At 57.5% G+C, this 21,925-nt stretch overlaps 2 protein-coding genes across 2 annotated transcripts in view; both read left to right on the top strand.

Annotated features, from left to right (window-relative positions):
* Nucleotides 1-1,395: 1,395 nt before the first annotated feature.
* Nucleotides 1,396-8,499, top strand: VOLCADRAFT_87473 (uncharacterized protein; the record flags this gene model as incomplete). The annotated part of the gene is made up of 9 exons (XM_002947230.1): nucleotides 1,396-1,398; nucleotides 1,500-1,730; nucleotides 2,131-2,253; nucleotides 2,407-2,746; nucleotides 3,655-4,427; nucleotides 4,782-4,993; nucleotides 5,679-5,883; nucleotides 6,037-7,290; nucleotides 7,414-8,499. 9 exons carry the CDS (start codon nucleotides 1,396-1,398, stop codon nucleotides 8,497-8,499), a joined length of 4,227 nt encoding a protein of 1,408 aa, XP_002947276.1.
* Nucleotides 8,500-10,527: 2,028 nt separating this feature from the next.
* VOLCADRAFT_87472 (uncharacterized protein) overlaps nucleotides 10,528-21,925 on the top strand; it is a gene marked incomplete at both ends in the record, with an annotated part of 14,979 nt that continues 3,581 nt past the window's right edge. The window contains 7 exons of the mRNA XM_002947229.1: nucleotides 10,528-10,558; nucleotides 13,574-14,309; nucleotides 15,058-15,828; nucleotides 17,178-17,672; nucleotides 18,851-19,208; nucleotides 19,248-20,477; nucleotides 20,728-21,818. Of these exons, the coding sequence (XP_002947275.1) occupies nucleotides 10,528-10,558; nucleotides 13,574-14,309; nucleotides 15,058-15,828; nucleotides 17,178-17,672; nucleotides 18,851-19,208; nucleotides 19,248-20,477; nucleotides 20,728-21,818 (4,712 nt within the window). The remainder of the gene's footprint in view (nucleotides 10,559-13,573; nucleotides 14,310-15,057; nucleotides 15,829-17,177; nucleotides 17,673-18,850; nucleotides 19,209-19,247; nucleotides 20,478-20,727; nucleotides 21,819-21,925) is intronic.

The following is a 21,925-nucleotide window of genomic DNA, read 5'->3' as shown; positions in this document are numbered from 1 at the left end:
TACCGCGGTATGTTTTGGTGCCCTGGCCACCGTCCCCCCAGGTCCCCCTGCTCTGTTCCCCTGCACCGTCCCCCTGTTCCTCATCAATATCGTGATCAGATTGTTTGCATGATAAATTAAGGTGTGACTTCATAAAAGCATAAACATTCCGCTTGAGTTGGAGCGCCTGCGAAAAGCCAAGCAAGCTTAAATGCGACAGCGTAGGGCGCTGGTTCTCGACGCGATAAAATTAATGATCAAGCGCGGCACATATCATATGCCCAATTAAGCTTTTTTCAGCAAACATCCATCGTTCTAGTAGGTAGAATGTCGCACTTTAACGTCCAAACCACTGAGGGAGCTGTGTACAGATGTGCTGATGTCTCATTACCTATTACTAGTGCTTGTACAACATCACCCACGACATAGGTTCAAGGGTGCTTGTAGGCAGCCGTTCAGTGCAGCGTCCTGCGACATGAACAGCGCACACGGCGCGAAGAGCTGCAGGGCAAGGACATCATCAGGTCCTGGTACTGAGCACTCAGTAGTATGAATAAATCTAAGCAAGCAGGTAGATGGGGCTCGTGATTACAGCAAGTGAAGAAGCGTGGCTGGCTAAGGCATCGAGTGGCATCGCCAATCGTTAATGGGACACCAGCAACTGCAAAGCAAACGCCAAGCAACACGGAAAGGAGCATCAAGAGCTTTGTTGCAAGATATAAATGCTTATTTTATTAGAATCACAAGGAAGTATTAACATCTTTGCACGCATTCCGTTTCCGCTCCCTCCGTTTCTAACGTTACGGCGTCACCTTTCAGCTGCCTTCAATATCCTGCGAGCATGATCATTGAGACTTTGAAATGTAATAAAACAATTAAATATCAACCCTTAGTAATCATGGCTAATCATGCAAACCTTCGAAATGTTGTCGGGCTGACACTGCGTGACAAAGATGTTCCCGTACCGAGTTGTGGCAAACACTAAGATGAGTGATTTTGTAGGCCCCGGGAAACTTAGCAAGAACTCTGCATGATCGCGTACTGTATAATGCTTTGCTGGAAAGCCTTTAACACCTAGCGTCGGCTAGCGTTGTACTTCAGATTGTTGCTCCCCATTACATCTCATTTTAGTTTGCATAGATAAATAATATTCATTATATTGGATTATAAATAGATAAGTGCAACTATCCTGTCCAGCGCCCTTGCAATACATGCCCGGACCGCAAGCAAAGATACCTAATGCAGAGATGAAGTTTTCAGGCATTGCGCAGAATCCTTCAGCACAGAAATTTTCATTATTATGCGAGTAGTTGGACTTAATCCATCACTTGTACAAAGCTCTCGGGTGAACCCCAGGGGAAGGCAATTACTGGTACTTCAACTGCACAGTCCGTTTCGTGCTAATCAGCCATTAATATGGTAAGAGCACTAATTCAGATTATGACGACCAGGCCTGCTCATCTGCGTTGTGCCGTTTTCTGACAAACGCCCTAAATGCGGGTCCGCAACTTCTTACTCAGGGCCAGGCAAAGGGCGACTCTCCAGACGCGCCTGGGCCCGGCATTTTCGGTTGGTTTAAAAACCTGGTGCGTGGGAAGGACAAACAACAGCCTGCGTCCGCAACGACGACCCCAACGACAACCCCTAGAACCACATCCACCACTGCCACAACCGCTACGACAGCAACTGCTGCTGCAAGCCCCCGCGCCAACAGCCGCAAGCGGGTGGCCGCGGAGGAGGCTCTGCAGCTGGTAAGCCCCTTCCGCCGCTCCGCAGCTAAACCCATTCGCTATACCAGCATCATCAAGGGCATTCAAATGGGCACTCCCTGAATTCGAAGTCTAAACCGTTTAGTTGTTAAGTTGTTTAGTCAAGGGAGCAAACCGCCGCAGCGCCCTAACACGCCGCCGCCGCAAGGAGAGGAGCCGCCGCTGCAGCACCGCAGCCGCAGCCGCCGTTACGAGAGAACTTCTTTTGACAAGCTCAGTAGGACCCTCCACATCGGCCACGCTCCGGGAACATGCCGTATACCACTCACCCCCACGTGATGAAGTCGGACTCTTCACCACGCGCCTATCACCTGCCCTCACCACGCTCGTGCCTTCACGTGTGTGGGCTGCCCCTCCCTTCATCCCGCATCCCGCATCCCAGACCCAGGCTCAAAGCCAACCAACAGCAGCAGCAGCAGCGGCTGCGGCTGCAGCGGTGGCCGAACCCCTAACGAATGCGACCTCCAGGCAGGCCAGCCCGGCGGTTTCCCCACGGCCCTCACAGGTACGCTCCGCAACCTGCCCAGCCCATCATCACCGATGGCGCGCGCATATTAGGCCGTTCTTTGCCCGTCCTTAGCCCGTTCCTAACCCGGCTTCATACATAGCGCACATCCGCGCAACCAAACCGTTGAAACAAAAACTGTGCTATCCTCAGGTGCCGGCGCCGGCGCCAAGCTTGTTGCGAGCGCAGACGTGGATTACTGAAGGGGCCCCGCCGTCGGTTACCTGCGGCAGCAGCAGTGGCGGTCGTCCGCACCTGGATGCCGTGGAGGACTGCCGGGGCGAAGTGGGGAATCTCAGCATGAGCTGCTCCATGCCGGGCTCGCCACGATCACAGCAGCGGCAGGGGGGCCAACATGTGCAGCAGCAGCAGCAACAGCAGCAGCAGCAGCCCGTTACCCGTCTTGCGAACCTCATGTCAGCGCCCCTGGATTTAGCTCAGCGGCAGCGTGCGTACGACATCGAATACGGCAAGGCGAGCACCAAGCCGTCAGGTGGGGCAGTACGTCACGTAACCCGTGGCCCGCCAAGACGAAGTACGTGTGGCGGTGCATATATGCATGTGCATAAAATACTTATTTATCATGCAGTATGTACGTGATGGAGCTGTCTGATGAATTGGACCGTTTGCCGGGCAAAGTCGGTCCGCAAAGTCAAATTTGGCAAGAACGTCGATTCCCAAACTGGATTGAGATTAGCATTTAACCTGAGAATTATTAGGATTATATGAAATAAATGAATTATATGCGGTCAAGCAATGCAACCTATTTGTTTAAGATGGACGCCAAAAGGTTGCGTTGAACCTTCTACATCGCAAATCCTTTTTTACAATTACGATTGCCTAGGCCCGCAGGGATTCACTATAGGTATAAATAAACCATCATAATGTTTTGGCGGTGATAAGATAGAGAGACGCTGCCAGTTCGATGCTGCTTCGCCTAAGATAGAGAGACGCTGCCAGTTCGATGCTGCTTCGCCGACAACGGACAGAGAGACGGAGCGAGCCAGGGGAGCGAACAACTCAAGAGGCCGACCGACCGACCGACCGACCGGAAGACCGACCGACCGACCGGCAAATCCACTCCAGTCGGGGGGATCCGGACCCAAACCAGCTTAAGAGATTTTCCTTGCTGCTAAATCTGCAAAGGCCGCATCATTGGCTTTCCTGCATGTTTGGAAAGTAGTAATAATAATAAATATAATAATAATAACAAATAAATAAATAATAACAATAATAATAAATAATAATAGTAGAAGGTTCTTCAGCGAGGCCCCAGACCGCAAGGGAGTACCCCAGCAGGGTAGGGTGGAAAGTGTAGTGTTATAACGTCATAACGCCCGCAAAATCGCAAATCACTCTGCATTTGCCGCCACTCACGCCTTGCCGCCCTTAACCTCGCAGGAGGCCACACAGCCGTGGAGGTTCTGGATCCTCGCATCGTACTGCAGAGCTTTAGCAATGGACAGCGTGCAACCACAACTGACCCGCGGGTCGCTGCTGCGGAGGATGCCGCGCCGCCGCAGCCGCGGCCTGCACCGAGGAGCATGGGCGGCGGCTTCGGCGGCAGTCGCCCGCACCTGGTGTTTCCTTCTTTTTTCAGTGCTGACGATGTAGCGTCGCCCGTGGCGTCGGCGGCAGTAGCTGCCAGCAGATCTACCCCCGGGGTCACGTTGAGCATGGGAGGCGACGGCAGCGGCTGCGGCGGCGCTGGGAGTACTGGCAGTGGCAGTAGCTGCAACAACGATGGCAGCTGTAATAGCGGTCGGCGTTCGTTTTCGCCGTCTCTTGGGCGCAACAACGATGTACCGATGAACCATCCTATGGCAGTCCCCAGCCGTTGCCGTCTTGGAGACGCAGCAGGAAATGCTGGCGGCGGCGGCGGCGGCGGCCGAGGAGAGGTAGCGGGTCACGGTATCAGTACTACGTATGATATCTCCGGAGGCAGCAGGCCACCCAGAGCTGCTGGCGCTGCCACCACGACGGCGGAAGCAGTCAACAGCGGCCCGACCACTACCACCACCACCAGGACCAAGACCACAAGCGTATCCTCCTCGTCCTCATTGACAACCCACTCTTCAAAAACTATCTTGCGCGGCGCTGACGGCAACGCATGTACGGAGACGGTTCGTACGTCATCCGTACAGGAACAAAGCAGTCGCAAAGCGTTGCGTGAGGTGAGGTGTTGTGCACGGATATCCCTGGTAAAGACGGAAGAGGGGACTAGGAATAGGAGGAGATGGATTGCCAGGTTGCCGTGTTTGGCATTTATGCGTGCGCATTTTGTGTGTGTGTGTGTGTGTGTGTGTGTGTGTGTGTGTGTGTGTGCGCGTGTGTGTGTGTGTGTGTGTGCGTGTGTGCGTGTATGTGCGTCTCTGTGTGTGTATGTGTGTCTTTTTATGAACTGAGCCACCTGAGTCGCGAGAAGGCAGTTTTAAGGGGACGTCACTCGGGAGCAACTTAACTTTGCGGTTTGCGTTATCGCGCACTTGTGAGCTGCTCTATGCTTGCGTGCTGGGTGATGTTTGAAGGTGGTGGTGGTGGAGGAGGAGAGTGAGGAGGAAGGCGATGGCGCTAAGGGGACCCAGGAGGACGGGCAGCCGGCAGCAGTCGGTGGTAGTGGCGTCCGAAAGGCCACCGACACCGACAGTCCCGGCGCCCTCGACGATATGGACGGAGGCTGGCCAGGGCATCCGCAACCCGGTGCTGGTGGTCGCGGTGGAGATCGGGAGAGCCGCCGAAGGTAATTCCATTTCTTATAATGTGTGTGTGCGTGTGTCCACTGTGTGCATGTGTGTACGTATGTATGTATTAAGTATGGATCTCTATGTATATATACATATAATATATAAAATATATAATATAATATATAATATATTTGTTATATTTTATTTATTTATTTATATAAAAATAAATATATATAATAATATATAATATAGACATAGATATAGATATAGATATAGATATAGATATAGATATAGATATAGATATAGATATAGATATAGATATAGATATAGATATAGATATAGATATAGATATAGATATAGATATAGTGTGTGTGGAAGGTAGATTAGTCTTGTCACAAGCACGGGGGGGGGGATGACTACGAATTACGCTTACGTGGTCATGGGGCTGCACCGATTGCGATTTTCACAGCAGAATACCTTAAGAGGGGAAAGGCAGTGAAAGACGCATCATGTAAAGTGCGAAGATATGTAATAGATGTCTTGGGTCGTTCAGGCCGCATGCCCCCGTGTCAGGGGCCGCAGGCGCGCCCCAAACATTTGAGGGCCCTCAGGAGAGGAAGTGTCTAGGGTAACGGCGCATGTGGCCCGCGTGTGTGTGTGTGTGTGTGTGTGTGTGTGTGTGTGTTTTACCCGTGCGGTTACCCCGATTCACCCTTGTCCCGTCCCGCAACCCTCCCCAAGGACCCTTGAGCAAAGGGAGGAATCGCACAGCCATCTCCAACAGCACCAGCGCACCGAAGAGACGTCCTTGCAGCGACGTGTTGTCGCAGCCGCCAGCGCTGACGACGCCGGCGGCGGCGGCTCCGGCGGCGGCCTAGAGACCATCACTCAGACGACACGGCGAGAGGATCATCGGCAGGAAGAGCAAGAGGACTACAGTCGCGTGGTGAGGTCGTCTTCCCGGGGACAGGTGGTCGTGGAGGAGCGGCGCCGCCAGGCCTTTGAGCGACAGGAGAAACACGAGGAGGAGCGGCGGGAGGAGGTTGGACCCTACAGCGCCGCCGTATCGCGGTTCGCGTCCACACGCACCTCCTTGAAGGTTAAGACGGCCTGTGAGCTGAAGCTCTCCGCGCCGCGTGGTGCGGCTGGCAACCCCGCCGACATCAAGGCGATGGCGTTGGCAATGGCAGCGGCGGCGGCGGCGGGGACGCCGGCGAGAGACGCGTTGGTGGCGGCTGCTGAGGAGGAGTTGTACGGAGGGGCGGGAAACGACGGCTTTCCCAGGCTAGGTGCGCTTTCTGGCCGTGCGAGGGTTCCCAACTACTACACCACCACGCCTGCCGTCGCGGCAGCAGTTGGCGCCGGCGGCGGCGCTGATGCAAATGCGTCCCATACGACGACGGCTCAACCACATCGAGCGATTGCGGCGGTTACGGGGGGTAGGTCGACACCGTCGCAATCTTTCCGCACCCGCGACGGCAACTCGCTGAAGGAGGCTGACCTGGCCAGGATGCAGTACGGCAAGACGTCGCGCCAGGGCCTCGGATCGCGGGCAGATATCCTGGAACGCTTCCTTGGGGATGCGGATAGTGGCGGCGGCGGTGGCGCCTCGGCCGCTGCCGCTGCCGCCGGCTTGCACGTCGTCATCGCGCCGCCACCGATGACGCCGGGGGAACGATCCATCGCCTCCGCCTCCTCTGCGGCTGTCCCTGCGGCGCCCGTGTTTGAGGCCAACCTGGCGGCAGCGGCGGCGGAAGCGGAGGCGGCACGATTTCAGACCGCCGCTGCAGCCGGAGGGAGTAGCTGCGGCGTTGGCGGTGGAGGCGATGGCTGCAGCCCGCGGATGGCGAGTCGAAACACCCGCCGCGGCGGCGGCGGCGGTAGTGAAGCTGGCAGCGGCGGCGGCGGCGGGGCCGGAGGAGGAGCCGGTGGCTACAGCCCTAGCTGGGGCCGCGGCACGTATAGCCGCCCACAAACGTCAGCATCGCAACTTCAGCAGCAGCAGCATGAGGATCAACAACAGCAACAGGCTGACAGCCGCACGCTGCCCACCATCACCACCACAACGACAACAACAACTGCAACCCGTCATCATGAACAGCACCAACAAAGTTCAACGGTTACGAGTCAGCGGCGTCTGCACGGCAGTGGTACTGGCAGCGGCCGTGTTGTACAGGAACAGCAGCAGCAGAGCCGTACCACCAGCAGAATGACCCTAACAGAGGCATTCCAGCGCAGTTCGAAGGCATACGCCCAAGATCCCGATCCCGATCAACCTCTCCATCACTTCCAAGAACAGCAGCAGGTGCAGGTGCAGAAGCAGGAGGAGGCGGAAGAGGAGGAGGAGGAGGAGGTGGGCGGGCAGGGCGAGCAGTTGCCGGGTGGAGGAGCGCATCACCGCCGTTTCCGCCAAAAAGCAACGACCACAACCACCACAACTACCACCACGAAGGCACACCCGCCGCCGCCACCGCAGCAGCAACAGGAACAGCCACTGCAGCAGCGGGAGAGGCAGCCAGCCAAGCCTTCACAGCCAGTGGCGGCCGGTCCGACTGCAGACCTCAGCCATGCGGACTTGGAGGCATGCGGCGGCGACGAGGACGATAAGTGGGATGGCATCGGCGGCGGCGGCGGCACCGGTGGAAAAAGCCGTAACCGGCGGCGGCGTCGGGTTCGGATCGCGTCTGCTTGGCGTAACGGCGGCGGTGGTGGCAGCGGCGGTGGTGGCGCGCTTACGGGCAGCAGCGGCGGCTATCTTACCGACGGCGGTGACGGCGGCGGTGTCAGCAAGTCGTTGGAGTCGTACGTTGGGATTAACTCCAGCAGCGGCGGCGGCTGTAGCAGCGGCAGTCGACCCAGGTCCATCGTCGCCAGATCAAGCAAGAGCACCACACGCGTCTCGCCGCAGCCACGCATTAGCGGCAATGGCTATGCCTTTGGAGGCCTTGTGTTCGGCCTCAATAGCGGCGACGGATGGGACCAGGCGGACGCCGCTGGCATGTACGGCAAGTACGACTCAAGCAGTCGTGCATTAGCGGCGCAGGCGCAGCTGATGCGCGGTGCGGCGGCGCGGCCACGTGGCAATGCTGCGGCGGCAGCGGCGGTAGCGGCGGCGTTGAGCGTGAACACGTCAGCACTGAACCCGCTGATGTGGCAGTCGGGCGCGTCGCCTTCGGGAGGATTCGGCTCGGCGCCACTACCGCTCACTCCAACAGGCGCTTGTTTGCCTAGTCGTCGTCATCAACAGCAAGCCATAGCTAGCGGCCCGTACGATACCTTCTTCAAGGCTGACTGCAGCGGCGAGCCTAACCGTGACGGCTGTACGGCCGCCGCCGGTGTCGGGGTCGATGGGACGCCTTTGCATTGTACGGATGTCGCGCTTGGCCTGGGTTTCGGGGATGGTTTCGGAGCGGGTGGCGCCGGCGGCGCCGGCAGGAGCTTCTATCACCGTGCGAACATGGGTCTGTCGTCCGGCTTGGCGGATTTGGCGGCGGGCCTGGCGGGAATGGGTGGCGGCGGCGCTGCCGCCGCCGCACGGCGCCTCCGAGACTCAGGCTTTTAGTTTGCCTGGCTGCCGGCATCCTCTAACTCCTCCTCCTCTTCCACCTTCTTGCGCTTTTTAAAGAGGAAGTAACAAACACACGCCCAAACACCCAACCGAAATGCGTCCGTGACATGACAGCGTTTTTACAAAACACTGGTCGCGCATTGGTGTGTGTATATGTGTGTGTGTGTACGTGTTCCTGTATCGCCGTACTTTCGAGATTATCGGCTTCCTGATCGGTGGTAGGTGCATTAGGGTTGTAGGTGCCTTCTTCCTTCCTTTCTTCCGCGGAATGTGTGGGCTGGGCTGGGCTGGGCTGGGTGGGCTGGCTAAGGGTTGGCGTGGCTCGCGGGGGGTACGACAACACTGACGTACTCGAGGGGATCCGCAGCTGCGGAGTTGGTGTAGAAACCCGCGGCGGGCTGAGGGCTGGGGGGGTCGCAAGAGGCAGGCTCGTTCTGTTTGGGCCCGCCGAAGATGTTGCTGCTGCTGCTGTTTTCGTATAGCTGATTAGGTCGGCATTTGAATCTCCAGTATCCGAATTGGTTACTGGATCGTGTATTTGGGTTAAATCTGCATATCTAGGTCTATGCAGGATCCATTCCGCAATCCGTTGCTCCATGTGCGCGTGGAACTCTGGGGGGGAAAAGAGCGGAGGAGGGGCGAGGTGGGGTGAGGTGAGGTGGGGTGGGGTGGGGTGGGGTGTGACAGACAGCCCACAGGTTGTGACTCGTATAGCGGATAGGAGAAGATGACACAAACGTGGGGTAAAACTGAGGACTGTCTCACGACGATCAAAACGCAGCTTCTCAAACGTTCTTGGGGGTCTGTAGGCTTTTCGCTGAGTTGAGAAGTAGGGGCGGGCGTATCACTGCTGTCATACTGAGAGGCCTTTTCACCGGCTGCCCTTTAGCGGCCCATGTCGATATGGTTGGGTGATAGTCCAGGGGTTGGTTGGTCGGTATATATGGACGGTAGAGCGGCCGTACATTCACATCTTGCATGGTGTGTCTGTATGTGTGTGTTTGAGCGTGCGTGTGTACATGCGTGTGTGTGATTGTTACATATCTTACTACACCTCTAAGGCCGGGGGACGCTACCCGCCCCCCATGGGTGAGACCGCCGAAGCATTCCATATTCGGAGGGGCGTTCCAACAATTAGTGTCAAGTCCTAACCAGCATCCCGCATCATCGCAAGGCCGTCACGTGTTCGAATCCTCTCGTTAGCAACTTTCGCTAACGCAGGTGTCTAGCATCCCTCATTCCACCGATCGCATGCTCTACAGCTGCGCGAACTACCTCGGCACAGCCACCGGTGCCAATAGCGCCACCCTATCCTTGCGAATCCTGCCGCCGCCCGGTTTCGTTATCCAACTACCATCTGGTGTACAGCCTGGTCCAGGCCCTTTGCAGGATTATTACTCCGCCACTGCTCTGCGACAAAGTGTATAGATCTTCATGATGGGCTCCCCCTCCCCAGCCGCCCAGCGCACACTGGAGGAACCCAGTGTCTCATCTCAGCATTCGACACCCCGACCTATTTCACGGGGGGGGTTACCGGCGGATGTGTGTGTGTGTGTGCATGCCATGGAGCTTATCATTTGGTGGGCGCTTGGGCTGCGCATGCGTGCGCGAAACCTGTTTAAAAGTACTGCTCTTATCACTAATACTGATTCATGCCGTTATTACAGGGGGAAAAGAGGTGGGGATGTTGCTGAAATGCTGCACATCTTGAGGACTGTCTTCGTGCTTGTGGTGATAAATCGCTTTCCGTATGTATGTATGTATGTATGTATGTATGTATGTATGTATGTATGTATGTATGTATGTATGTATGTATGTATGTATGTATGTATGTATGTATGTATGTATGTATGTATGTATGTATGTATGTATGTATGTATGTATGTATGTATGTATGTATGTATGTATGTATGTATGTATGTATGTATGTATGTATGTATGTATGTATGTATGTATGTATGTATGTATGTATGTATGTATGTATGTATGTATGTATGTATGTATGTATGTATGTATGTATGTATGTATGTCGTCCGCTGGAACGGGGGGAAAGGTGGGTTGTTGCCAGCCGCGCCATGGGTGCTTGTCGTACACTGCCGTACAGAGCAGCACGCGCAGTTGCGTAGCAGAAACAGCGGACGGCATCCCTTCGTGTCTGGGTTTGTTTGCTCTTATGTACAGGTCCTCTGCATTCCGTCATCCGACCCACTTTTCCGCATGTCTCTGCTCTGTGTGTGTGTGTGTGTGTGTGTGTGTGTGTGTGTATGTGTATGTGTATGTGTGTGTGCGCGTGTGTGAACGTTACAAGTATTTGACCGGGCCTGACACTGGCCAGCGTGTCTGTGTGTCGTGGGCCAGCGGCTACTTTTGCATTTGCATATGCATTTGTTTGTCACGCGCTCTGTCTGCCCCATGGAGACGTTTAATACCAACAGGACAATGACAAAGACGATGATGCCGAGAAAGACAACTCAGAAGACCCACACCGCTTTTGCAAGTTTTTATCATGGCTGGATGTAAAATCATTCATGCCGCATGTGTTCCCAGGCCATATGTGTCGCACACGTGTTATTACCCATTTGTTAAGAATGAACCCTTACTAATGTTGTTGATGGTTGACGGTTGGTAGTTAGATGGTTTAGCCGGCGTTAGTTAGCCGGTCATGTCTCGCTCCAAGGCGCCCGGTGGCTGGAGCTTGGAGGCAGCAGGCTGGGTGGGGGTCCGGCTGTGCCCCACACTCTCGCGCGGCAATATATGTGTACGTGGGTGTGCGTGGGTGTTGTCCAAAGGCGGGCAGGCAGGCAGGCAAGGAAGTAGCTCGTCATCATTGGTTGGGTAGGTCGGGTGGGCAGACTGGCCAGAAGGCAGGTTGGCAGGCTGGCAAGGTCGATCGACTTGCAGGCGGCCGAGCGGCAGGCAAGGGCTGCCGACATCCACCACCACCAGTGTGTTTTTACCCACTGAGCTACCCAGTGGGAGGCATCCTACCCTTGTGTTGTCGCTGCGGCGTCGCATCCCCAACAACAGACACACGACCCTCATCCGTTTGAGCACTCCACGTTCGTCCAACGGCCGGTTGGGTTCCGAAATAAGGCCCATGCGCACCTATCCCGCTTTGCCTCGTCCATGTGCACGCGTCACCACCGAAGGTTTCCCATGATGATGACGATGATGATGATAATGATGATGATGATGGGCTGGTCTCTGGCTTTCTAAGGATTTTACAAATATTGTGAGCTCGGAAGTCGTACGGCCCACACGAACTTTCATTCCCGGTTCATAGGGCCCATGGGAATCCACATGCACATATGCTTTGCGGCGCCGAACACGTCGTCAGGTTGGCTTGCAGAATTTCGTGATGAATGATGATGATGATGATGATGATGATGATGATAATGATGATGATGATGATGATGATGATGATGATGATGATGATGCATGGGGGGGGGTGCCTCCCTGTACTTATGTATACTGTACGACATCGCTAATGGCGTCCATGAGGCTAATTAATGCTCTGTGAACACCGAGAGCTATGGTACTACATACTGGTGTGTGAGTAGTTGGCGCTGGTTAACTCGCGACTTCGATTTGTTGGCGCTCTGAATAACCGGTTGTTCTTGTTGTTGGCATCTGTTGGTGGCCGGTGGACGATGTAGCAGGTGATGATGGTGAAAACCTCATCAGCAGCTCAACTTCACGGCATTCCCAGGCCCCAGACAGGTCATGGGTCAATCCGTTTGAGCATGCAGGTGACAGGACGACTTGAAGAGAACTGGCTGATGGAACGATGTGCCGTGCGTGCTGTGTCGGATTTCAGGAGGCTCTTTGGATTTGAGAGCGCCTGCAGCAGCAGCAGCGGCGCGTGAGCTGATGTAAATAAGACAGACGCTACACAGGCGCGCAGGCCTGGGCATGGCTCTCGCAAACTCATGTACGTGGATGTAGTTGGACGGACAAGAGCGCTGTAGCGGTGCAGCAGACGGCCTTGCTTCGTTTGGTTAACTGCTTTATGGACCTGACTACGGCGCCGTGTGAACGTCGTACAGTGTCATGCTAATGTCGTGTAACGGTGTAATAAAGTCAGAGTATTGCAACCGAGGTGCCATGGTTTCGGGGACGCTCGAAGCTCTTAGATCAATCTTGTATTGTAGAATCAGTGCCCTGGCGTTTTGGAAGGCTCCGGGTACTTTCCGGAAAAAAAATTGTGGAATTACAATTGGTATCAAGACTGGTAACCCTGTCGAATCAGGTTCGAATTAGGCCTGGTGCGGTATCGACCTGTGGCCGCCGCTGAGACGAACTTGGTCGAGGACGCCCTCAGCTGGCAAGGGGATAATTGTAGCATCCTGGGCATAATCACGGGATTCTCCATCCACCGATCGGTACTTTTCTGAAGTCGTGATACAACAACTGGAGTCTTGGAACGATGGGGTTCCGAAGGAATTGCGTGAGGTCAGAATTGCACAATTATGTAGAACTGAAGTCAAGTTGCTGCGATCATAGGGTTATCCTGGTTGTGGAAGCATGTAAGTGTCTGGCGGGGGCGGCTTCGGCATCCAACTGTAAGCCGGTGCTGACTAACTCTCTAACGGTCATAGCTGAGAAAAAACACGATTTCGTTCAAACACGTAACATGAGACAGCAAGTTTAAAGAATTTCAATAAGCGTCTGTGTTTTGTCTAGGTGGTTACCTTGCGCAGCAGAGTAAATCCTCGGCAACAAGGTTGCAGTTTGCAAGCCTTTGCTTACTCTATTATCATAATAACGATCTTAACAAACAATGCGAACCAGGTACCATCTAGTCCTTAAAGTCAGCGGATTCGGACCTCTGGGGAGATAATGGGCTCAACTCAGGCTTTCAGCTTGGCGCACGGGCCGCCATCCACCTTCCAGAAGTTTCAGTCATCTGCGACGCATTATGCCTACTCGCCCTTCTGGAGCTTTACACGTATTGCTTTTGGCTGGGAACATTTCAGGTCATCGCACAGACCCGCTGTGGCGGCACACGCGGCAAGAAGGACACCGCAAGTCGACAATCCAGCCGACAGTTCTGTTGCTGCGGCCTCAGGCACGACTCCTCTACTTGCGACCGCGCCGCTGACGCCCTCGTCCCGGCGTCGCGTCAGCCGGCGCAAGAACACCCCCAACAGCGGTCTTACCAGCGACAGCTGTCCCAAAAATGACAAGGCCGAAATTTCGCAACAGCAGCAAACGGCCTGCGGCACCGACCGTGTACGATCTGGGTCACAGCCCACGTCCCCCCAGGCAACGAGTAACACCCAGCCCAAGCCATCACGTTCTTCCCCCAGGGATCTTGATGGCCGGGCTCGACGCCAGACGGCCTCAGCACCGTTTCCGCCTCCGCCGCGGCGGGAAAGTACTGCAACCCCTAACGCTACACCACTGCCAGCCGACGCTGTGGAGCCTGGCGGCGGCGTCAGGCGCTGTCGTGAATCCATATCGGGGTCTCAGTACGGCAGCGGCGGCGGAGGCAGGGACGGCAGCGATGGCGGCAACAAGTCAAGTGCTCGCCTGCCCGGCGGGAAGAACAGGGCCCGCAGCTATGGCGACGGAGGCGCTGCCAGGCCATGGCCCTCCTCCTTGTCGCCGCTGTCGCCGCCGCCGCTGCCATCAGCAACACAGGCGCCGTCGGCACTATGGCACCCCGGCAGAGGCCCCGGTCCCTCTCCGCCGTCGCCACCGCCGCCAGCAGCTCCCCCGGGCGACATAAGGCCCCCTCCAGGCAGCGTTATGTCGGGATGGGGCCTAGCGGGGGCCCAGCCGCAGATGAATTCCGTGTACCGGTGAGTGTACGGCAGTGCCCTTCAGAATCCATGAGGAAGAGGATATGAACTGATGATGTAAAGAACTAGAGAACTAAGGCGCTAGAAGGAAAGTGCAGGAGAGGACTGTGGAGATGTATATTTATGTGAGGGCGGCTTTCTTTTTGCATAAGCCTTAAGTATTCGCTGGGGTGATGTATATTTGTATATATAACTTATATGCTCGTCCGATGGTACGGCATGGTGTCTGTCTGGCTTAAGTCCGCATCCCCCCAACCCCCCATCTCGCCGTCTGTACTGATGCTCTACGTTTGCGATGCCTTTTTTGCACATGATGTAAGTTACTTCTTCCTTATTGCGTTACTAAGGCTCTTTTGACCTTTGTTTTTCTTGTCTTGCCTATGACGACTTCCTCCCGGCGGGGGCGGGGGGCCCTTCTGGCGCCCTTTCTGTTTCTAAGACTGATACGCAAGAAGGAGCTCCAACACCATTATAACCACCATTACGACGACCACAACCACCTTTACGAGCGGCACCCTGACAAGGGCGCCTCCGCCTCCGCTGCTGCTGTTGCTGCTGCTGCTGCCAGCGGCGACGGCATTGGCAATCGAAGCGGGGTCGATCTCCATGGTACTGCAGGGCCCTCGGGTCGCGTGGGGCAGCAGCAGCTGCAGCCCTCCTCCTCCTCCTCCTCCTCCATCACCACCCCGCGCGTCACTTTGAGTGGTCGAGACGTCTCTCCTCGCCTAGGTGACGTACACCGCCACAGCCCGCCAATGCCGCCGCCGCCGCCGCCGGGGCCCCCGCTGCAGCTCCAGGAGCACCACCTGCCGTACCAACGTCAATGTCAACATCACCACGACCACCATCACCACCAAGAGCAGGACTGTGATGATCCGCATCAGAAGCGGCAGCGGAAAGGGGCCGAAGACTCGCCCTGGGAAGGAAACCCTGGCCTTATGCGGGCGCCGCCGCCACCGCCGCTGCCGTTGGCGCCGTTCGCATCGGGCCACACTGCCGTTGACCGAGTCGTACGCATCCGCCAGATCCGAATACGCCAGCGGCAGCAGCAGCAGAAGTGGAGTACGGGAGGTGAGGTTGGCGACGGCGCCAGTGGTCGTGAGTACGGTAATTGCCAGACGAGTCCGCGGGATGCTCGCCCGCCGACGGCTGGCTACGGAGTGCGTTCAGATAGTGCTCAGGTAGCGGCGGCGCCGGTAGCGGCGCGTGAAGGCGTATGGGCGGCTGACAGGGTGCCGACGGCGCTGCTGGGCGGATGCGCCGGCGCCGTCTGGGGGAGTGCGTGGGACGAGCGTACGGCAGGCGGCGGCGGCGCTGGCTTGGGGGTCGATCCGAACACCAGCCGGATTGAGGTGACTTTGCTTGGACCACCGTCGTCGTCGTCGTCGCCGTCATCGCCTGGCGATACCGTTGCTGGCGGCGGCGGCGCTGGCGGCAGCGACGGGTACGGCAGCGGCGTCAGCAATCTCTTGCGCGAGACGCTCATCTCGGACTTGTCGCTTCTTAACCCCGTGTATCGGTGAGAGCCGCTAGCGGGGTGGGCGACTAATGGGATCGTGAAAACACAAGACGACGGTGTGGCAGCCTGATGGCCGCGTAATGCCCGGAAACCGACCAACGCTTCACATTAATATAAATAACATAATAGTAAATGGCCTTCGTTTTGTCAAGCACGAAGTTCTAAAACTAGCTCTGGAGGTCTTCACGCCGCTTAAATATCTTAAGCCTAAATTAATGATTTTTTACTTCTTTTTGGGCGAGGCCCCGGGCGCGAAGCGCCTTCGGGGGGCCGAGCCCCCGGGGTTCACCCCTGTCAGTCAGTCAGTCAGTCAGTCAGTCAGTCAGTCAGTGGCATACATATCTCGCCCCGCAAAAAATAGCATTTGAATGCTATATCCATACTATATTGAAATGTCAAAGGAGACATTCCAGATAAATCGGAGCGCGACAAAGATGGCTTTCCATGGCTGCGAGGTAAACATAAATTTACATATCACGCTCCGCAAAAGGTTTAATATGGAAGCTATAAGCATTCTATAACGAAATGCCAAAGGAGAAATTGCAGATAAATCGGAGCGCGAAGATAGCTTTCCAGGGGTGCGAGTTTGACAAACAGTTACATATCTCGCTCCGCAAAAGATTGCATGTAGAAGCTATATGCATTCTACATTCACCGGCCAAAGGAGACATTCCAGATAAATCGGAGCGCGACAAAGATGGCTTTCCATGGCTGCGGGTTAAACATAAATTTACATATCACGCTCCGCAAAAGGTTTAATATGGAAGCTATAAGCATTCTATAACGAAATGCCAAAGGAGAAATAGCAGATAAATCGGAGCGCGAAGATAGCTTTCCAGGGGTGCGAGTTTGACAAACAGCTACATATGTCGCTCTGCAAAAGATTGCATGTAGAAGCTATATCTGTACTGTGTCAACCTGCCAAAGGAGAACTTGCAGCTGCATCGGAGCGCGACAAAGATGGCTTTTCATGGTCCAGGTCGGGCCGTTGCGCAGGCGGAGGTGCCAGCCCCCGCAGCGGGCCATGTCGGCAGCCCCCATCCGCCGGCCGCCTTGCCGCCCGTGTCCCCGCCGGCGGCGGCGGCCCCGGACTTGCAGTCTTATGCCGTACATACGGGCTGCAAGTGGCTGCACCGGGGCCTCGCCCCTTTTCGGCTTTGAAAAGCCGCCCCCCTAGTCTTTTTATTCTTTCATGACTGGGCAACGCCATGCTGCATCAGAGGCCCTAACTGTCCGCCCTGCCCGCCAGCAACTTCCAGCTTTCCAGCTTTGGACTTGTCGCCGTTTGATCTTTCCTTCCATTGTTCCATGGGCCCCCTCCACAACCCGCCTCCTCGTCTCTAATGCAGGATGATTAGAAAACATGAGCTGCTGCTACACCATCGCCCGCAACAACCGTCCAACAAGACCCAAGCTGCAGGTGCTAGCTCCGCATCCTCCTTTTCGGCCGCCGCCGCCGCCGCCCCGGGAGCGAGAGCGGGAGGTGTATCGGGGGCGGCGTCCTCGTCCGTGTCATCTACCTTAACCTCGGCCGCGTCCTCAGCTGAGCCATGGGCCGCGGATGACTTCGCGGACGTAATGCTCGGGGGCCTTATCTTGCCGCACCTGCACCCGCACCACCCACCTGGCGCCTCGGAGCTGCAGTCCGGATCCGGCTTTGACGCGATAAAGGAATCTGAATCCAGATTACGATCCGAAGTTGCGGCTGGTGCCGCCAGGGGACATAACAGCTGCAGTAGCAGTTATTACACCTCTCGGCATGTCGTCGAGACGGCGGAAGCGGAGGCGGAGATGGAGATGCCGGGAGGTGTTGCACAGCCACAAGGTCGGAATTTGGTCTCGTCGTGAGGAGGGAGGGTTGAGAGATGTGTGAGAATGTGAGAGCAACAGAGTGGGAGCTGGGCTACCCCAGTCGTCGCCGCCACCGCCGCAGTCTACTACAGCCGCCATGGGCTGCTACTAACTACTGCTGCTGCTACTATTGCTACTGGCGAATAGCTCCAGGGCGGGGTCGTCCAACGTTTCCAAGCTTTCTCCGCCTGAAAGACAATATCCTGTGTACAAAGATAACGCCCTTTTCCTTTTCTCCAAAACTTCCATAAACTTTGTTATAGAGTTGTTCATTTACAACATAAGAGGTGTAGACTGTTTAGGGCGCCGGGCGGGGTGGCGGCGATGGTGGCGGTGTTGCGGCGGCAGTGTCCCTTTCCAAAACTCACCTGCACCTGCCAGCTCAATCCTTGCTTCAGGTCGCCTAAATCCCGTAATGAGACTGATTCGGAAGAAGCAGCTGCAGAGAAGATTGCGGCTGCGCGGCCGCCTGGGACCTGAGCCAGCGGAGGCGGTACCGCCGGTTGTACGACAGCAAGCCGCAGCCAGCGTCGTGCTGCCGGCGGCGGCAGCCGGGGATGCCGCCAGTGCCGGAGCTCCCGCGTGTCGTACTGGAGAGGAACGGGACCCCGGTGGCTTCGGCGGCAGTGGCGGCGGCGGCGGCAGTAGCAGCAGTAGCGGCGGTGATGAGGCGGCATGGGAGATTGGGCCGGCGGATGCCGTCGGCGGTAGAGCTGTAATGAACCCGGTTTACAGGTGGGTCAGTTGACAGAACGCCATGTATAGCTGTATATATGTAGGTCTGTATGTGCGTAAATGTATGTAGGTGTAGGTAGGTAGGTAGGTAGGCTAAATGTGGAAAGCGAGATCCGGAGGAGTAAGGGGATGAAAGGTGGGGGGGGCGGCAGCGGCGGCGGCGACGACTGGGACAGCTATGAAGAGGTGTAAGCCCGAGAGGAAGAAACTCTGCGCAAAACCAGAGCAATCTTGCCGCTGCTGTGGGGGGCTTCGCGAGCTGCTGCTGCGTTGGGCTCCTCTCAACTCTCAGCTCTCATCCTGGTTTTTGCAATGACTTGCAACCACGTTCCGTCTGAGTCATCAGGTATACGGCGGTTTTTTTACTGTTATAATAATATTTGGACGTTATGCCTCTCGTGACACTATCCCCGTCTGGGCGATGGAATTCCCATAGGCTCATCCGGAAAAAGCAGCTGCAGAGCAAGAGGGCGTCGCAAGGATTTGCTGCCGGTAGCGGCTTCGCCGGTGCTGACAGCGCACGTCCACCGCAGGGCGGCTATGCCGCACTTGCCGCAGCAAATGCCGGCGGCGACGGCGGCGGCAACGACAGCGTCTGGCAGCGGCGTTCGGCGCCCTTTTTCGATTTGGGTTTTGGGGGTTTTGGAACGCAGCTGCTCAAGCACCCGGCATCCACCTTGGCAGCCGCGTTGGATCCGATGGCGGGAAGCACTGGATCGAGATCCAAATCCGAATCCTGGCTCGAATCCGGATCCAGGCCGCCGGACTGGCTTCCGGATCGACAAGGACGCGCCGTGAGTGATCGTCTCCCTCATCACGACCTCATCGTGCAGATCTCTGCGAAGGACGGAGAGAGCGAAGGCGGAGGTGGTAAAGACGGTGAAGGCGGCGCTGCCGCCGCCTTGGCAGCAGCGGCGGCGGCGGCGGCGGCTCCGCTGTCCTCCTTAGTCAGTGACCAGCTGGCGAGCTCCATGGTGGGCGAGCGGCCCCACATGAACCACGTGTATCGGCTGATCCGAAAGAAGGAGCTACAGCTTCGTCAGCGAGGGGTGCTACTGCGTGCAGCACCGCCGGAGGCGGCGGAGCCGTCAGCCGGTGAAGCAGCGGCGGCCACGGCCACGTCTGCAGCGACCGAGATTGGTATCGACGGTCAGCCCGCGCCGCAACTGCCGCCAGGGCCGCCGCCGCCGGCAGCGGCTGTAGGGCCGCCAGCGCTGCTGCGCCCGTTTGATCTCGTGGATGAGCTGGATGAGGATCGTTTGCAGCCCATGGTGTACGGCAGTATGAGCGCTGGTGGCGCTGGCGTCAGTTCCCGCAGGGGCCTAACGAGGTACAGCAGCCGCCTTCTGATGGGGAGAACGTACGGCGAGGAATACGACGACGTGGACGAACAGTATGGCAACGTCGGCGATGATGACGGTGCCTTTTGGTCTGCTGACGAGGGTTCTGTTGTCGAGCTGGACGAGCAGCAGGCAGCGGCGGTTTGCGGTGACGTCAGCTCAGGGAAGGCAGCGGCGGCGGCAGCGGTGGCGGAGATAGAGGTGCTGGCCAAGCCAATGGCGGCGGCACCGCAGCGTCGGCGGCGAAAGAAGGATACGAATGTTGCAGCAGCTGCGGGGGGGGCGGCGCAGGTGCAGAAGACTGAGCTACAGCCGGCAGCGGAGGCGGCACCTGCGGCAGGTACGGCAGCGAAGGACAGCATGGGAGTACGACATCACTCCAGCGGTGCGGCCGCAAGTGCCGTCCTCGTGACTTCGGCGGCAGCGACGCCAGCTGCGGAGCAGGAATGTGCAACAGCGGGGCGGCAGGTTAAGGACTTGCGTCGCGGCCGTCCAAGCCGCCGCCGCGACGGCCAGGCCGCCGCCTTGCCCGGGGCCATTGCGACCGCGACGGCGACTACAGAAGACACAGCCGCTGACGGCGCAACGGCCGGCGGCAGCACTCGGGGTAGCAGCTACAGCTACAGCTACAGCGGCGGCGGAAGCGGAAGCGGAAGCGGCCGGGGCATCCGCCGGGTGTTGACCGTCATCACGCCAAGGCAGCATCGAATGGAGGAGCTGAAGGTACCATAGTTGGGAGGTGGGATAATGGGGGTCTTGTGGGTTGTTGTGGGGACCTGGAGGGGTTGACTGCGGCGGCCGGATGCGCACTGTGACGCACGCTGGTGGGTCGGGGGTTTGAGCGCTGCGTGTACGCTAGGCGTGAGTAGGCTGCTGGCGGCGGCGGCAGCCCTGCCGCCGTCAGCAGCCTACTCACGCGTCCTCCTTACCCTTCCCGCCGCCTCCTTATCCTCCACTGCACCGGAACTGACAGGCAAGCCTCAGAGCCAAGCTTTTGCAGTCAGCTGCCGCCGCCGCCGAAGCCGGTGCCGGAGGCGGAGGCAGAAGCGACCCCGCTGCCGCCGTGACTGCAGCCGCCGCCGCCGCCGCTGCCGCCGATGATGGGAACTCAGGTTCCTGCGAGAGTCCGTGTACTGCAATCTCACAGTCATCGCCACAGCGGTACGACACATTCAGCGGCCGTACATTGGCACCACGACCATCGGGGATGCGGACGACGCCGTTGCCGTCGCGTGATGGTGGTGGTGCACCGCCGTTACTTGCGGTATCCGTACAATGTGGCGGTGCAGATATTGCTGACGCCGCTTCGACCACCAATGCCACAACGGCGCTGACGGCGGTGGCGGTGGCGGCGGCAACTTCCCTGCATGATGACGCCGTAGCGGCGCCGCCACCGCCCTTTCCCCCTACCCCCAAGGACTCAGGCTCCGTGGCGGCTGCCAATCAGGCAGAGACTGGGCTTGCCGCCACCACACGACATGATGCCGTACCTGTTGCCGTACAAGCCAGGGAAAACGAGCTGTCTCGCCACGGAGCCGCCGCGCTGCCGATGGTGACGGCGCGGCCGCTGCCGTGGCAACAGGCTCGACGTGGCGTTGCCGCCGCCGCCGCCGCAACCGCAACCGCAACCGCTGTCGGCAGCGGCGATGCTAGCAGGTCGGCCGGGATTCCTCTGCCATGTCGTACAGGCGCACCGCATCGGCCGTCGGGCCTACTGCGTTTCCTCCAGGAGACCAGCCCAGGGCCAGACTGCGCCGAGACCATGTACGACACCCAGGCCGCTGCCGCCACCTACGACGGTATTGGCGACAGGCGCCAGCTTCGGGCTGCCGGCTGCAGCGACACCGCCGCCGCCACCGTCGGCGGTGTCGTACGTCCTCCGCGCCGGGGCCTGTTCAGCGGCATTGCGCAACTGTGGGACGCGGTGGGACTGCGAGTGGGCCCTATGCCGCCGCCGGCACGGCGGCTGGCCGCGGATCCTGACACGGCGGCGGCGGGAGCGGCGGTTGTACGGAACTTAACACAGCTGGAGGATTTGCTGCTCAATCAGGGTGTAGATGCAAAGTGAGTGGCGGTGCCGTACGGGGCATTACGTACGGGGCCCTTGAAGACCTATATAGCCGTGCGGTCCTTTACAAAATCATCACTCTGTACAACCCTCACACCCGCCC

This window comes from Volvox carteri, assembly GCF_000143455.1.
Source record: "Volvox carteri f. nagariensis unplaced genomic scaffold VOLCAscaffold_5, whole genome shotgun sequence".
NCBI classification, from domain to species: domain Eukaryota; kingdom Viridiplantae; phylum Chlorophyta; class Chlorophyceae; order Chlamydomonadales; family Volvocaceae; genus Volvox; species Volvox carteri.
Note: the sequence above shows the minus strand (reverse complement) of the source record. Positions and strands in the feature narration are given on the sequence as shown.